Source organism: Rhinolophus sinicus, chromosome 2 (assembly GCF_057876585.1).
Source record: "Rhinolophus sinicus isolate RSI-liver-muscle chromosome 2, RSI-T2T, whole genome shotgun sequence".
NCBI lineage: Eukaryota > Metazoa > Chordata > Mammalia > Chiroptera > Rhinolophidae > Rhinolophus > Rhinolophus sinicus.
The window spans coordinates 95,266,003-95,284,039 of NC_142502.1; the positions used below are offsets into that span (position 1 = coordinate 95,266,003).

The 18,037-nt window shown below is 39.4% G+C and overlaps 1 protein-coding gene across 1 annotated transcript in view; it reads left to right on the forward strand.

The window, feature by feature from the left end:
- Positions 1–60: 60 nt before the first annotated feature.
- Positions 61–18,037, forward strand: part of XPO5 (exportin 5) — a 42,756-nt gene continuing 24,779 nt past the window's right edge. Inside the window, exons 1-14 of the mRNA XM_019738445.3 lie at positions 61–374; positions 1,696–1,817; positions 2,828–2,900; positions 4,221–4,358; positions 4,528–4,710; positions 7,543–7,569; positions 7,965–8,150; positions 8,789–8,865; positions 11,926–12,025; positions 12,933–13,016; positions 13,633–13,758; positions 14,912–15,002; positions 16,308–16,436; positions 17,791–17,909. Coding sequence (XP_019594004.1) covers positions 270–374; positions 1,696–1,817; positions 2,828–2,900; positions 4,221–4,358; positions 4,528–4,710; positions 7,543–7,569; positions 7,965–8,150; positions 8,789–8,865; positions 11,926–12,025; positions 12,933–13,016; positions 13,633–13,758; positions 14,912–15,002; positions 16,308–16,436; positions 17,791–17,909 — 1,560 coding nt within the window. The 5' untranslated portion in view covers positions 61–269. The remainder of the gene's footprint in view (positions 375–1,695; positions 1,818–2,827; positions 2,901–4,220; positions 4,359–4,527; positions 4,711–7,542; positions 7,570–7,964; positions 8,151–8,788; positions 8,866–11,925; positions 12,026–12,932; positions 13,017–13,632; positions 13,759–14,911; positions 15,003–16,307; positions 16,437–17,790; positions 17,910–18,037) is intronic.

Genomic DNA, 18,037 nt, shown 5'->3' on the forward strand with positions numbered 1-18,037 from the left:
CTTCCTTCTCCCGCTCCGCCCACCGAGGAGCAACCGTCACCAGAAAGCAGCCACTTCCGCCGGCGCGTGCGCATTGGAAGATCGAGCGCGTGCGTAGCGCCGGTTCGTTCCCGGCTGGGGCTTCTGCGGCTCACGCTCCTCCTCCCGCTCCCCACTCCCCCCCAGCCCGCCGCGGCCCGGTACCAGCGTGTTATCCCCGCAAGGGAGCGGTCGGTGCCTTGTGCTCCCAGGACGGCCGTGGTGCGCTCTCGCGGCGCGTGGCAGTAGCCATGGCGATGGATCAAGTGAACGCGCTGTGCGAGCAGCTGGTGAAAGCGGTGACCGTCATGATGGACCCCAGCTCCACCCAGCGCTATCGGCTGGAAGCCCTCAAGGTAGCTGGGGTCTGGCGCCTGGGCCTGCCGGGAGATTCTTCCCCAGCCCTGTGGTCCCGGCGCCGCCCACGCGGCCCTTGGACCTCCCTCCCCAACCCCGAGGGGCCTTCCTTGCCGCTCTCCGCGCCACTTTCCACTTCCAGCCGCCTCTGCTCGCCGCGCCTACCCCTTTCCCGGGACGCTCCGATCCCTAGGTGCTTTTGGCGGTCTTATCTCACCACCACTTCCCACTGCCCTCTCCTCCCCCTTTCCCCACTTCTGTTCGCTGTTGACCGCACCACGACCCCCCTCCACAGCTGGCTGCACGCCTTTTATCCCCCCAAGCCCCACACCCCCTCGCCTTCCCGTGGCGCACGTGTCCATCCCGTACCCAGCAGCAGCTACATTCTTTATGGTCTTCCCTGCCCTAAACGTTTCCCCGCTAAGCCCCTCTCCTGACTCCCTAAACGAGCTCCAGCCCCCCTTTGCTTACATTCATACAGCCTCTCCCTAACCTTCTGTGTCTTGGGTATTTCAGGGCTAATTCTCACACACCCTCATCTTAGGTTTTTTAGTGTCTGATATTCTTAGGCAGTTTTGCGCAGAGGTGAACTTCCACCACTTACTTTGCATTTTAACAAGGGCACTTTGATTTCCTGAAAGTAGTTGTCTTGAGTCCCGATGCTCTGCTCCCAAGACTGACTGTTGTGTCGCTACAATATGAGCTACAATATCCCGGCATCAGTGTATGTGGGCTGTGAGAAATGAAATGGCCATTAGGAAAAATGACTTGTGCTGCGCATATTTTAAGTGATGTACAGTGAGCACCACTTGGTGAAAACTTTACAATACATGTATGCCACAGGATTTGGAATCAAATAGTTGGGTTATACTTGCTTTTTACTATGAAATATTAAAAATAGGTACAAAAGTAGTGAGACTACTTCAGTGGTCTTATGTGTATACCTATTGCCTAAATTCAGCTGTTACAGATTTTACCGTATTTTCTTTATCGCTCCCCCCCACCAAAAGTTTTTAAAGCAAATCCTAGAAATTGTTGTTTCACCCTTATATACTTCAGGAGTGTTTCTCTAACAATTTTTTACTCTTTTAGGTCAGATTTTTTTTTCAACATTGGTTTGACATTGCATGGGAAATGCATTCCAGTTCACATCTGGAACTGTGAACATGAAAGGAGTGTTTATCTGTTTTTTTACTCATATAATATTGATCTAGATTTTGTGCTTAAAAATGTAGCTCAGGTTGGAGTTTGTTAAGATGAAGTTTTTTTAGTCCCCTCTTTCTTGGCTCCTAAGGGAAATGCTAACTTTTATTCTTTCAGTTTTGTGAGGAGTTTAAAGAAAAGTGCCCTATCTGTGTCCCCTGTGGCTTGAGGTTGGCTGAGAAAACACAAATTGCCATCGTCAGACATTTTGGCCTACAGATCCTGGAACACGTCGTCAAGTAAGGAGCTTTTGGATGTTACCAGTGAAGTCTGTGAGAGAGCAAACCTTTATTTCTTATATAACTCATAGAGATACTCTTTAGGTGAGTAGAAAAGAGCAATCCCCAAGAAGAAAGGATTGATCCCCAAGAGGTCATCACAGCCTTATGGGAGTTCTCATTCAGGACCTAACCTTTCTCTTCTTCAGTGTCTTTATCCATATAAAGTATGTGATACATACTAAGCATTCTGCAAATACTAGCACGTAGTCATTCAGCCAGCAGTTATTGAGCTCCTGTTGTATGTCAGCAGACCTCGAAGTCTTTAGAATAGGCCTTTTGAGCCACGCTGTTGCTCAGGCCCGCTCCTGTCTCTTTGGAGTGTATTTTCGCTTCTAATAAACTGCACTATCACCACTGTTAAAAAAAAAGTCTTTAGAATAATGCAATGTGTAGGTAAACAAATCTCTGATTAGGCACTGCCTTTAATTTTTTTTTGTTTTTTGTTTTGTTTTGAGTATATGCCCTCTCTGAATGGCGAATCCAAAGCAGAATTATATGAGAATAGCTGAAAACTCTTCCTAAATTGAGTCTGCTACACACACTGCCTATCAGAAGAATCAGTTTTTAAGATTTAGCCAGTTTTTCTGGAATTGTGCTGTTACCTTGTAAACCATCACAGAAAGGGAATTCATAGTATCTGAAAAGCAACTATGGTGTCGCAGTCATCCCAAATGTGTATCTGCTTTTGGTCTGTCAGGGATCAAGAGGGAAGCTGATCTGTGCACAAATCCTGTGTGGATTTCAATGAATGGACCACTGCCTATATAAAACTCTTTCCCAAGAATTTTTCTGTTAGCATTTTGGTTAAACATGGACTGTTTTTGTCTGTTCTTTGAAGGGTATAAAATCAAAAGTATAATTTCTTAATAAAATCACCAACACAATCTAACAACAGGAATCTAATCTAGTCTCTTATGAAGAGAAGATTTCTAATGTGGTTCTGTTGACTTTATACTTTTGGTGGCCAGGTTTCGGTGGAACAGCATGTCTCGATTGGAGAAGGTCTATCTGAAGAACAGTGTCATGGAACTGATTGAAAATGTAAGGAATGGTTGGTTGGAAGACTTGTGTTTCCAAGGTAGTTTAGACAAAGTATGACTTCTTTAATGTAGCATTTGTGTAAAAACTTCACTGGTTCTACATACATTAAACAGCATGCTTTGTATGATAGTCAATGTTACCTTCAAGGTAAAAAGAACGACCATCACAGGAAATCATAGTTCATCACATTTCTGTTACTTGGTTTAATTAATTCCTTATGTGTTGACTTCTGTTTTGAAAATTATGTAAAGACGGGGCAGAGGAAATAAGACATTTTTGGCAAATGAGTAAGATTCTTAGATCTAAATTAGATTGCACTTTGCTGCTTGTTTCCTTGTATTCCAAACTTACTTATTCCAAATGCACTGTATGATGTAACAGTAAAAAATAATGCAGAATGAATTTGTTTCAGGAGTTAGAATATGACTTTAAATATGTTTAAAATCCACAACCTTTTTTTTTGTCTTTTTTACAATGGGCATGAAAAGTGGAATTGCTACCCCTTTTTGTTTCCAAAGTCCGGTGCCTTTAATAGAAAACAATTTTTCCTTCAAATTTATTAATTAACTTAGCTAGCTAGGATTTGTATTTTGCTAGTTCTACGGAAACTTGATAGAAGTCATAATTCATTAATCTTGATATCAAACTAAGGAGAGTCCCAGTAATAGTCTTTCTGTGTTTTCTAATACCGTGTTTCCCCGCAAATAAGACCTAGCCAGACAATCAGCTCTAACATGTCTTTTGGAGCAAAAATTAATATAAGACTTGGTCTTATATAAAATAGGACCTGGTATTATAGCATATCATATCATATCCTATCATATTATACCTGGTCTTATAGTAAAATAAGACCGGGTCTTATATTAATTTTTGCTCCAAAAGACGCATTAGAGCTGGTTGTCTGGCTAGGTCTTATTTTCGGGGAAACATGGTACTAGAACTATTGTTAAAATATTCCAGTGCTCCTCCTGACTCTCCCATTTTATCAGCCCCTGAGTGTACTTCTTATTTCTGTATTCTTCCATGCTGGCCTCCTTAATGAAGCAGTCGATATGAGAGTCTGCTCAGTTTCCAAAGGAGAACAATGATGTCTTCCTTGCTCTGTGTGACAGCCATTTTATTAGCTGGTACAACCCTCCCTTTAAGTGGGAAGAATGATTAGTGAGAATGCAGGACAAGTGAGTCAGACGTGGAGAACCAGTTTGTTTATTCTGTTTACTTTAAAAGCAGGCCTGCTGATGAGTTTTTACACTTTTGTAGCCCAGTTTTTTCCTTGAAGTCAGTCTTGTAGACTTCTTACTATCTCTTATTCCTTTTCAGGGAACACTGAACATTCTGGAAGAGGAGAACCATATTAAAGATGTTCTGTCTCGAATTGTAGTAGAAATGATCAAGCGGGAGTGGCCGCAGCACTGGCCTGACATGCTCATGGAATTGGACGTTCTTTCCAAACAAGGGGTATGAAATACAGCTGTACCGGTTCAGTTGACGTTTTTGGGAACGGGCGGGACTGGGGCTCTTCACGGGTTTCTTTGTTTGTTTTGTCAACAAAAAAGAGCCTTTGGCTATATCAATGTTGAAAAAGATGTTTTAGTTTAATTTAACCAGCTTATTTCTGTTGATACAGGAAACACAGACAGAATTAGTGATGTTCATCCTTCTGCGACTGGCAGAGGATGTAGTGACCTTTCATACACTGCCCTTTCAAAGAAGAAGGGATATCCAGCAAACGTTAACCCAGAACATGGAAAGAATCTTCAGTTTTTTACTTAACACACTTCAAGAAAATGTAAACAAGTACCGGCAAGTGGTAAGGAATACCCCACTTTCCCAAAGTCCTGTTTTGTAATACAAGTGTTTTTCTGTTTGTTTAAAGTTCAAATGAGCCGTCAGCAAGGAATTAGAGTATCTAGTTAGCAAAAGAAAAGGCCATTTTATAAGCAAAAAAGAAATAGATGATAGGAAAAACAACGGATGTTTTTAAGAAACTCAGTTCAATGAGTTTCCATGTCTACTAGCAAAAAGAATTCCTTTTATAGTAAGAAAATTCTTTAAGTAGTATAAAAATGAAGGTTAATTCTTAATATTTGAAAGCCCAGATTTCTGATAGATCAGGGTTGTATCCCTGTCAGATTTTGATGTCCCATTTAGTCCTTGTCCCATTTGTAGTATAAACGGTGCCAAGTTTTATTAATCTTGACTACATGATTCCTGGTATTATGCTTTTCCTGGTGAGGTAATTCTTCAAAAAAGGGCAAGGCAGATTCTCTCTTTCCAACTATTGTCATTTTTATCAGAGAACTTTCAGAAGAAGGCAGTGTGGAAGTTAATCTAGTACAGTGGTCCTCAACAGGGAGTGATTTTGCCCCCTAGGTTGTCACAAGTAGGGATGCTACAGGCATCTAATGGGTGGAGGCTAGGGGTGCTGCTAAACATTCTCTAATGCGCAGAACAGTCCCTGCAGTGAAGAATTATCCAACCCAAAATGTCAAAAGTACTGAGATTTAAAAACCCTGATCTAGAAATCTTATAGTTGCTTATTTCACAAAATAGGATTAATTAAAATTAGTTATTTTTTATGCCCATGGCAGCTTCATTAGTTCTATTTTCAGAGAAGCACTAGAGACAAACAAACAGAAGAAGCTACTATGAGCTGTTAGGGTGGGGAGGCACTCACAGTGAGTACCTAGTATCTATCATATACTTGTTTGCACTTTATATGTTATTTAATCCTCAAAACAACCCTAAGAGTTAGAAAGTATTATCTCCATTTTACAAATGAGGAAACCAAGGCTCAGAGAGTAATGAAACATTCCCTAATAAATGGTTGTGATGGAACTCAAACCCCATTTTTTTTTTTTTTTTTACTACAATGGACTCTTTCCCACAAAATATCTCCCCAAGCTTTTTCAAAAGAAAATATTTGCATTTAAAAACCTGTGTGTATTGAGGATGAAGAAGGTTATTCTTTTCATTTCCCTGTAGGAGATTTAATCCCTAAGAGAAGGAGGACAGATTATGAATACTTAGTTGCCCTAGAAACCTAGCCAACATGTCAGAACAGGGCTGATTGGTGATGGTCTGACACAAGTTAGAAACGTCCACTGTGGTGTTTGTATTCAGCCTCGGTTTCAGTTTTCTCCATGTGTTAGACCAGGCCTCCACTTCTGCCCAGGCCCAGAGCACACCAAGAGCCATTTCTTGAACCTTGAGCTTCTCAGTTGGCTCATAGTTGCTTCTCTGCTTCCCATCCCTTCAACTTCCTAATTGGGAAGTAGTTTGAATAGTAAACAATGATGGGACGAGTAGGCTCACTCTCCGGGTCCCACTGGTCCTAGGGGCACAGAGGATCCAAACAGGACAGAAGGATTTATAGGAGTGGAGAGGAAAGGCTAGGCTGGGCTTGGCTGTTGTCACTTGGATGCCTGTTCCTTCTTGGGCAGCATCATTAGATACTGAGGAGAGGGTTCTACTCATCTCTGCCCCATTAACACCTCTACTTGATCACTGATGATGAAGGCTTAATACTTGTCCTTTATGAAAAAAGTATCTTTTGGAAGTTGAGAAAAGGAATTGTGAAACACGTCCTTTATGATCCTAAGGGTAGTAAGTTTTCAGGGACTTCAGAAATTGTTATTCCTGCTTGTATTATTTTTCCTTTGACAGTCTTCAGGAGTTACTCTTAATTTTAATTTCAGAAATTCCTCAGGGAAATATTAATTTTATACACTTGTAAATTATAAGCATTACATAACATTTTTATGGACTTTGAAATACAAGGGTAAAAATCAGTCATATTGTACATTTACTGAACAGACAGTTTGCTCTGTTTCACATTTAATATTTTTGTGTACATGTTTTTCCTATATTTCCATCCATACATGGTCATAAATTATATTGATTTAATTTTGTTTCTTGATTTTTTTCATTAACGTTATATCATTTCAATATACCTTTGTCAGTTATAATTTGCCTTTATTTTAATTTGGCAAAAAATGCTAATACTTTGTTGTTTTCCCATCCCACCCCCCTTCTTGTGCCTCTCCCTGCCCGCCCTGTGGTTCAAGCCATTGTTTCTCAGTCTAGTTGTGTAGGACACACAGCTCCCTGGCCCATGCTGGTATTATGAGATTTGCGCTGCCCTGGCTGAGGCAGTGGGTCACCAGCTCACAGCTGCTGTAGAGGGCGCAGCTCACTGGCCCATGTGGGAATCGAACTGCCGACCTTGGCGTTAGGAGCACAGTGCTTCAACCACCTGAGCCACTGGGCTGGTGCTAATACTTTGTTTTAATTTGTATTTGTTTCATCACTAGCAATGTTGAGACTTACTGTTCATCTGTTAGTTGTATTTCTTTGTAAATTGTGTGCTTTGAAACTGCCTTTGTGGATCTTAAAGTTCTGATAAATTTGTGTAAGCTCTTTAAATATTAACTTTTTGTCTTTATTGCTAAAACTAAAATAATCTGTGTTTCTTAGAGGGAATATCAGTTGTATGTTTTTAGTAAAGTATTTTTTCTAAGATTGAAAGTTGAGTCTATATTGGAGAATCTTTATTCGAGGATCTTGATTATGGGGATGGAAAGTTATTATATAGCCTTTTGCTCATTAAAAACATTGGATCCTTATACTTCTTTTCTTTCAGAAGACAGATAATTCTCAGGAGTCAAAGGTAAGAGCTCTTTGTGGAATTGGAAACAGACTTCTTTGAGGCTTTCAGGTACAGGATGCATACACCTAGTTAAAGGGTGACCTCAGCCTTGGTTTATTTCATCACTGAGCTAAGGTGGAAGGAAGTTAAAATTACAATAGTTGAGATTTCTTGAAGGAAACATAATGGACACACATGCCAATATGGTCTTATTAATGTGTGCCGAGAACGCTGTTGTAGAGATGTGATTGTGTAAGAAAACTTTTGAGTTGCTTATTAATGCCTGTTACATGAATACATTTTTTAAAAAATCACTTTCTTTTTAGAATTAGAAACTAGAAGGAGCTCAGGGATAGCTACCACTTCCTTGCCTGTTAGTGAGGGCTCCGTGGTGAAAGGGATTTCTCTTCGTGCAGGCTCAAGCCAACTGTCGAGTAGGAGTCGCCGCGCTGAGCACGCTCGCAGGCTACATTGACTGGGTGTCCATGAGTCACATCACTGCCGAGAGCTGCAAGCTCCTGGAGGTGCTCTGCCTGCTTCTGAATGAGCAGGAACTTCAGCTGGGAGCAGCCGAATGTCTTCTCATTGCCGTCAGCAGAAAAGTAAGTTACCACTTCAAACTGACTTACAACTCAGAGTCTCTGAGGAGTGTGTGTGTGTAATTGTATGTTGTGACAGGAAGACATTTAAAAGTTTGGATTGGTTTTTGTTTGTTTGTTTTTTTCCTGGATGACGTCAACTAACTCCCTGCCTCCAAAGCCTTTGGACAGCAGTTTGCCCGTATTCTAGGAATTCATTGGCAGACTAGATAGAAATTTGTTGGGCTCCTTGCTTCTTGAAACAGCTATGAATCCTGGCATTTCACACTTAAGAGATAAAAGTAATATTAAGATTTAAAACTCAGCGTTATGTCGAAGAATCTTAGATGGTGGCTCCACTGGCTTTATTATCTGTGTTGGCTAACAAACGGGACCGTGCCTCTCTTCTCCATAGGAATGCTGTTTGCCGATGTAATTTACTTCGCTTTCAGGTCAGCATTAGGACCCAACACATTTTCAAATAGAAGTTTTATCCAGATTAGGTTTTAAAGAGCTGCTTTTTTCATGCTCAGTCAGCCTGAGGCTATGTGAGAAACTATGAAGTCAGTGTATTTGATTATACAGGGATAGAAGATGTTAGGAGTTGGAGGCTTTTAATAACATAGCTTATATTACCTGTGTTTCCCTGAAATTGGGTCTAGGGCAAGTTGGAAGACCGGAAACCCCTAATGGTCTTATTTGGAGATGTTGCCATGCATTACATACTCTCTGCCGCACAGTGAGTATCTGCTTTTCTGTGTTCTCTCATTTCTTTGTTATTTTTATATCATACTTGAATATATCTGAAGTTTGTATCTGAATGCTAGCAGTCAGTTGATAGTGTTTTTAATAAGAAGATCAGGCAATCTTAAAGGGATTATTCAACCTTTCTGAAGACCTTAATGCTGGAAATAAGTTATGGCTGTTGACTCAGCACCCATTCACATTCACAGTTTTCTCCGTTCTCCCCAGACAACTCATCTCCATGATTCTCTTTGTCTGCATCTAATGATCCCTAAGCCTAATACTAGTGTTGGTGACTAGGCTTGAGGGTTCTCTGATCTGGCCCAGAGTCTGTCCCAGGGCCTGCCTTGATTCAAACACTCCTCCCTGATCTCCTTGTCAAATAATCAACGCCTGAAGTGCTGAGGCTCTTGGAAGCAGCAGGAACAATGTATTCAATGAGAAATGTGTGCATATTCTATGTCCTAAACACATTCTGTGTCCTAAAAGAATCGCTTCCACTTATTTTCTTTTAATCACTTTGCAAAATATTACAAGTATTTCCTGATTTGTGTTTCTCACCAGGGAGTCAGATAGAGTCGTATATTACAAATAGTTGAAACTGTTGCAACACTCTCTTTTCAATACTCTTCATTTATTCTTTGTCCCAGGAAAGGTTGAAAAAAATGCGAGACACATATGTATTACTTAGATTCTCTTACTGTCTATTCTAATACAGCTTTTATGATGGCTTTCTTTCCTATGGAGACTACAGCTCTTTTTTTAAGGGGTCATGTTAATTGAATGACCTGTCTGTTGGGTGGCCACTGTAGTTTCTGTCTCCAAGAACCATTAATTCCATAGAGACCATGACATTCACACTGACGTGTCTGTCCCATCTCCGTTTGTGCTGCTAACACTGGTTAGCAAAGCTATGATTCGGACCCAGGCAATCGGACTCCAGAGGCTGCACTGGAAACCGTAATGCCACACTGCCCTTCAGCATCACGAGAGCTCATGTCTTGCTTATGTCAAGGCCCAAGCTTTTTACATTATATTCTACTGCATCCAGAACACAGTTAATATGGCTGTTGTCCACACTAGTCATTATTAATTCTTGTTACTGTGAATAGTTTTACATCATTTCAGGTTTTGCCACTAAATAAGTTTTATTTATATATATATGTGTGTGTGTATATATATATATATATATATATATATATATATATATATGTGTGTGTGTGTGTGTGTGTGTATATATATATATTATATATATGTGTATATATATATTTATATATATGTATATATATGTTTTTTGTGTTTTTTTAAAGAGCTATTTGGATTCTAAGATAGGAGCTAAGGAATTACAGATCGAACTAAATGACTTGGAGAAATGAGACACAAAGTTATGCTTTTATTACAGTCTTTTGTTTTTCATTAGTTTCAGGTGTACAGAACAGCATAATGATTTGACTATACCCCTCACAAGTGATAATCCCAAGTAGTCCACTACCCGTCTAACACCGTACATAGCTGTTACAGTACCATTGGCTGTATTCCCTACATATATTTTTAAAATTATAGTTGACATTCAATATTATGTTAGATTCAGGTATACGGTGCAGTGGTTAGGCATTTATATAGTTTAAGAAGTGATCTCCCTGGTAAGCCTAGTACCCATCTGACACCATATGTACTTTCTATAACATTATTGACTGTATTCCCCTTACTCTATTTCATATCCCCATGACCATTTTGTGAGTACCAATTTGTACTTCCTAATCCCTTTACCTCTCATTCATCCCCCCAACCCTATTACAGTCTTTTTTTAAGACTGTTTTTTTAGAGCAATTTCAGTTTCACAGGAAAATTCAGAGGAAAATACAGAAACTTCTCATACACCCCCTGCCGCCAACACATGCACAGCCTCCCCCATTATCAACATCACTGACCAGAGTGATACATTTGTTACAATTGATAAATCTACATTGTCACATCAAATTGTCTAAACTCCCTAGTTTACGGTTAATTCTTGGTGTTATACATTCTATGGGTTATTAGTACTGACTAATATCCCGTTGTCTGGATGTACCAGTTTATTTGTCCATTCACCTACCAGAGGACATCTTGGTTCCTTCCAGGTTTGGGGAATTAATCAGTAAAGCTGCTATAAACTTCCAGGTCTAACATGCTATAAACATGCAGGGTTTTGTGTGAACACACGTTTTCAATTCCTTTGGATAGATACCAAGGAGGGCAATTGCTGGGTTATATGATAAGAGTATCTTTAGTTTTGTAAGAAATAGTCAAACTGCCTTCCAAGGTGCTGCACCATTTTGCATTTCACCAGCAATGAATGAGAGCTCCTGCTGCTCCACACCCTTGACAGCATTTGGTGTTGTCAGTGTTGGATTTTGACCATCCTACGTTTTCATTCCTCTAATGACATATGATGTGGAGCATCTTTTCATATCTTTATTTGCCATCTGTATATCTGAGGAGATACCTTTTCAGGTCTTTGGCTCATTTTTTAATCAGGTTATTTTCTTATTCTTGAGGTTTAACATTTCTTTGTATATTTTGGATAAACAGTGCTTTATCAGATGTGTCCTTTGCAAATATTTTCGCCGAGTCTGTGGCTTGTTTTTCCATTCTCTTGATGATAGTCCTTTTTCATTTTGTCTTGGTATAAAAAATTGTTACACGTGCTCCCCTAGGGATCTCTCTCTAAGTCCTCCCTGTGTATCAACCAATGTCTTTGTGCAGCTTTTTATGTATATAAGTATATGCATTGTTTTATGGAGTCATGCTCAGAGCTTACATAATTATCCCCAAATACCTAAGGACCATATAATGCCCCAAATTAGAGTGTCTTTTGAAGGATGAGATTGCATTGAACACTATTCCTCATCGATCTTTCAGTGTTTGGAGGTGTTTTTGGTTGTAGGTTTGTTTTGTTTTGTTTTTTAACTTTAATAATCAACTGAAATTTGAATGTTGAAGCACAGACCTATTTGATGGGAATCCCTTTGGTTCTCTTGATGTGCAACTAGTCACACTATTTTCTCATCTACAGGACTGCCGATGGAGGAGGCTTGGTAGAAAAACACTATGTCTTCCTGAAGAGACTCTGTCAAGTGTTGTGTGCTCTGGGCAATCAGCTTTGTGCATTGCTGGTGAGTACTTAACTTTCGGGAGAGTTTCAGGGCCATTTGAAGAGAGCATTTAGAAAGTTGTATTTGTGTAAGGACTGACTGACACGCCATTGATTTTAGCCTCGTGGAGCATTATCCTACAGATGATTTCATGTGGTTCTATAGATTAAATTCTTTTAACAGGGTTTGAGTGATATAAATTTCTTTTAACAAGTCAGTTATTAATATCAACAGTTATTAATAATATCCACATATGTTATTCCATAAAATCAATATCGCTATTCTTGTGAATTTTGGTATTTGTAAAACATCAGTCTGCTGAGTGCATGCATTATCCTTTAAAGTCCTATTAGATCATGAAACATGGATTTGAGTAAAGAACCCTATTCCTAAATCTAAAGGTCTATTATTGGATCATAAAAGAAAACTTTAGTATGATTTACATAGCAATACCTGTCTTTAGGGAAATACTTAATACTCAGTCTTACAAGTTGTAAGGTAGGCTGTTGGTACAGACATTTGTGTTTGATGTTATGCCGTTTTGTGGTGGCTTGAATGATTACAGAGGATAGAGCTTCAGACATAGGACATATACCATTGAGAGGTTATTTAATGAGTTGGGTCACAGAGATCTGAATAGACCAGATCTAAAGAAATAATACGGATTTTTTCTTTCTGTGATTTCTGAAATGAATACTCTTTTATTTTACTGTATGTCCATAGAATGGATTTTAATGTGATAATTAAGGAGATAAAGCGGCTTTCCTATTTTTTAGTCCTTGAAAGGAAGTCTTCCTTAGCCCACAAGGAAGTATAAAGTCCTTTCAAAACTGAAACTTTTGAGGGCTTAATTTATCTGTATTTGTTATTTCACTCTTCCCCCCTCCCCAATCAGCATCATTAATGGAATGGACTTTTTGTCTTACAGGGTGTGGATTCTAATGTAGAAACACCAGCAAACTTTGGAAAATACCTGGAATCTTTTCTTGCTTTCACAACGCATCCAAGTCAGGTAAACTTTTTGTGGGTAACTTCTCAAAATTTTAGTTAGGTAAGTCAAAGTCAAGCACTATGGCTTGAAGTAATCAGCAGCTCATATATAAAATATGACTCTTAAGGCCCTAGAAAATAGCTATAGTATCATTTCATTAAGAGAATTGCCGAATCTTCCTAAACCAGCATTGCACCATCAAGGTCAGCAGCTTTTCGCCTCACGTAGCATCATTCTGATAATACTCAATCAGATGTAAAGTGTGTCTCAGGTGATACACTACTAAAGATATTTTCAATACAAAAGTCTGATTGATGTGTTATAAAATTAATTTCATCCAATTCAAGATTTTTTTTATAGTACCACCCTCAGATTCCTATGACCTTTCTTGTGTAAAAGACAAAGTGGTAGAGTTCAGCTCACACTGCAGCAATGGCACCCGACCCACAGTATCTTCTTAACGTGGTTCATAATGAGCAGTCATTACTGATGGACTGCAGTGTGGACAGTTCAAAGTAATATAGAGATATATTTCCATGAAAAAATACAGTTGATAATTGCTGGGCTAAGTAATAATCTTGGTTATATAAAATCCAAATCCTTAAGCAGGTTCTTCTTTTCTTTGTTTTCCCTTTAGTTTCTACGCTCTTCGACTCAGATGACTTGGGGAGCTCTCTTCCGGCATGAGATCCTGTCCCGTGACCCTTTGCTATTAGCAATCATACCGAAATATCTTCGTGCGTCTATGACTAACTTGGTCAAGGTATGCAGGGGGAAGCTAAACATGTAGAATGTAGATGAATACACATAACGACTCAGATTGGCATCATGGTCAGCCCGGTCTTGGTTACTAAGATCCCTTCCTTGCGTGTGGTCTCTTACTCCTCAAGAAGAAAGCAGTCCGCATCTACTCTTTCTGTCTTGGAGCACTTGTGTACCAAGTATTGGGCTAGATGCTGGGAAAAAGAAGGGCTAGGACAAGAGCAGTGACTGTGACCATGCAGTGAGATCCTTGCTCTACAGAGGTTAAAAGCAGAAAGGAGGGTGGAGTGAAGAAGATTCTTAGAGGAAGTGGTATCTGATTGTTTCTGAAGATCAAGTGAATGAAAAGGGAGGGAGGGTGGAAGCAGATTGCTCACTACGTCGGTAGAGTTGCTTATGAATTCCCTGAGATCTGCTGAGGGCTCGTGCAGCTGACAGATGCTTAATCTTGATTTGTAAAATCACAGAATGGGACCCATTCAAGGGTCCCCTTATTTCTTCTAGGAATTCACTTAGCACATAGCACATGTGTTCTAATTGTCTGCCATGGTCTTCAGTACTTTTTGATAAAACATACAAACTCCTGGGGCAGCCAGTTAGCTCAGTTGGTTAGAGCGCGGTGCTCTTAACAAAGTTGCTGGTTTGATCCCCACATGGGCCACTGTGAGCTGCGCCCTCCACAACTGGATTGAAACAACTCCTTGACTTGGAGCTGATGGGTCCCGGAAAAACACACTTAAATAAATAAAAGTCTAAAAGAAAAAAAGACATACAAAATTCCATGCTTGTTTCCAGGGTTCAGGAGACATAGTTCTCTGTTCTTTTTTACTTATTGCATGCTGTATTGGCACTTTGTCTTGGGACATTTTTATACTCAAAGACCCTTAACAAATTACAGAATTTAATTTTCCCTGAGGAACCTGAAAGAGAGCATCAAATACAAGTGTCTCCTTTCTACCACTCTCAGGATTACTGGAACTGGGAGCAAACTGTGCACTTAGAGCAGACCAGATGCAGTTATTGATCATAAAATATCTCATGTAAACCCTTCACTCGTCTTAAACAGATTAAAAAATACTTGAGCTCCTAGAGTTTAAGACTCTTTTGGTGAGTGTCCATTTTCATCCCTGACCCCAACTATCTTTTCTTTCCAGATGGGCTTTCCCTCTAAAACGGACAGCCCTAGTTGTGAATATTCTCGGTTTGATTTTGATAGTGATGAGGACTTCAATGCTTTCTTCAACTGTAAGTGATACAGACCGGAATTTCTCCCAGCAGTCTCAGAACGGCACCTAGTGTTGTGAGTCATGGCACATGACCTTTGGGGTTCTGTATTAAAGAGCCCCAAATCTGGACAGCAGTCTGTTTAATCTCATTGCAGAGGGTGATAGGATTGCACTCATTCCAAGCCTAGTATTCTTTCTTACACACACACACACACACACACACACACACACACACCTGTCTTTGGACATTGATGTTTAGAAGATAGTGACTATATGTAAGGCACTCCTGAAATTTTTTCATATACTTAGGATTAAATACCATTTTACCTTGTGGGTCTTCTAAGAAAGAAAGAAAAAAACCCATATAACCTAATATTCTAATTCTGTTCTGGGTTTTCTGAAGCCTGATTTCCCCCCTCCCTTTTTTTTTTTAACACCAGCTTTATTAAGATATATTCATTTACAATACAACTCACCCATTTATAGTATACATAAACTGTATACATAGTTAGCGTGTTCAATGGCTTTTCATATTTTCCAAGTTCTGCAACCATTATCTCAAATCAGTTTTAGGACATTTTCATGATGCCAGGAAACCCTATACCCATTAGCAGTCAGCTCCCAATCCGTTCCCAGCCTTGGGCAACCACTAATTCCCTTTGTGTTTCTATATTCTGAACATTACATATAAATGGAATTATACAATGTGTGGTCTTTTGTAACTGCCTTCTTTCACTTAACATAATGTTTTTAATAGTGATGGTATAGCATATATCAATACTTCATTTCTTTTTATTGCCAATGATATTGTATGGATATATACATTTTATTCATCTATTCATAAGTGGATGGATATTTGAGTTGTTTCCACTTTTGGCTATTTAGAATAATGCTGCTATAACGTTGGTGTACAAGTTTTTTAGTGTACTTATGTTTTTATTTCTCTTGGGTATATGCCTAGGAAGGGAATTACTGAATCATAGGGTAATTCCATGTTTAATATTTTAAGGAACTGCCAGACTATTTCCACAGCAGCCTCAACATTTTATATCTGTACCAACCTGATCTTTCAATTCCAACAGAAATGGGAGACCACTTTTAGTTTGCCACTTATAGGATCTAGCAGCTTCCAGAGAGAATTTTTTTTGTGTGAAAATTTCTGGATTTGTTAAACAAAGCTTTATTGAACATTTGTTACATTCAAAGCACATGTCTGCAAAACCGAATCTCTTTGAACATTTTCCCCTTGGGATGGATAAATGAATGAACATTAATAAAGTACCTATTATATACCAATTATTGGTTCACGTCTTTCTCTTGGCAGCCTCCCGGGCCCAACAAGGAGAGGTAATGAGGTTAGCATGTCGTTTGGATCCCAAGACTAGCTTCCAGATGGCTGGGGAATGGCTAAAGTATCAGCTGTCAACTTCCATTGATACTGGATCCATGAACTGTAAGTTTTTTTTATGTCTGAACATTAGTGAAATAATGTATCAAAACTGTACATAGGAAGTAACTCTTCTGAGCCACACTTCAGAACAATATGCTAATCGTGTTGAAAAATCGCTTTTAATGTACTGCCCAATTCCATCCTAGGGAGTGAGCCTTTTCATTTGTACACAGAGAAAGCAGATAACACTAAATTTTTCATCTGTTTTAATTAGGGCAAAACTATGTCCCTGTCAGCTTTGCCAGAATTTTTCTTTTTTAGCAAAATTAACTAGTTGTTTATTGTTGACTTTATTACTTCACTTCCGGTACCATCTTAACAAATTAAATGTCTAGACCTAATGTTTTTAAGCTTTTTAAGCTTTTTAAAGCTTACACATAGCACCACTCCTAAACTCAGAAAGAATGTCTTGTGTGTCAGGCATAACGGGGCTTCCCATATCACCCATCCTCCTCACAGCCTTTGGGGAATGCCACTTTATATAAAATCAAAGTAATCCCCCTCTACAAATGCATAAGCTAGGTCGTTTCTCTGTACTCCATGTCTTCTCTCTGTCATCTCACTGATGCTGTGGGTGACAGGACTAATAAAGCAGGAGAGAGTGTAAATCGCTGCTTTAGAAAAGGTCCACATTAATGGTCAGTTACTAAGAACCTTAGTTACTTGACATTCATGGTGTTTAATATTCAGCTAAATTCCATGATTTGCAATTGACTCTGAAGGTCCTTGGTATCTAGTAATGCACATGTTTGCAGAGGGTCAAATATGTGGCACCAAGATGAAGCTAGTAAGTGGAAGCACTAATGGAAGCAGGAGAAGTAATTGGTAAATCTTTTTGCCTGTGCCTCGCTGTTTGAGAGATGTGGTCTGATGATACTTGTAAACTTGGAGGGTGGCACAGTTCTCGAAACAGCCCTTGCAATTGTCCTGAGGCTACTGGATTTTGTATCTTACAGCAATTGTTGGAAGGATTATTTACGGTTTCAAATATCTTAATTATTTAGATTCCCATGGACACATTATAAAGAAGGAGGAAAGGAGAGATTAATATTTATCAATTGCCTCTAATTGGCCAGACACTTGTTTTTGATGCTTGCATGTATATTTTCATGCAATACTCAAAATGGTTTTTATAGACAAGGCTCACAGAGGTGAATTAAAACAGCTCATTGTAAGAGGTGGAGGCAGGATAGGGACTTCTTTCTCCTTTTTGTTCCTTTTCTTTTTCCAGGCTGAGAGGGCCAGGTGGGCTCTAAGGCCCCATTATCTCTGTGTCTTCTGTGGTCCTACAGTGTTGGGGGCGGGTGTGTGTGTGTGTGTGTGTGTGTGTGTGTTTTAAAACACTGTTTTCCTACAGCTGGAACTGGAGAAAGCGGCCTCTGCTCCATCTTCTCACCTTCCTTTGTGCAGTGGGAAGCCATGACTGTTTTTTTGGAAAGTGTGATCAACCAGATGTTTCGAACACTAGACAAAGAAGTAAGTAACTGTTTCCCATGCTGACTGTGTAATGATTTTGATTTTTTAAAAACTGGCAGAGGGATAGGAAAATCTGTGGATGTGCATCTTACAGAAGAGGAAACAGATTTCAGAGAGGTTAACTAACA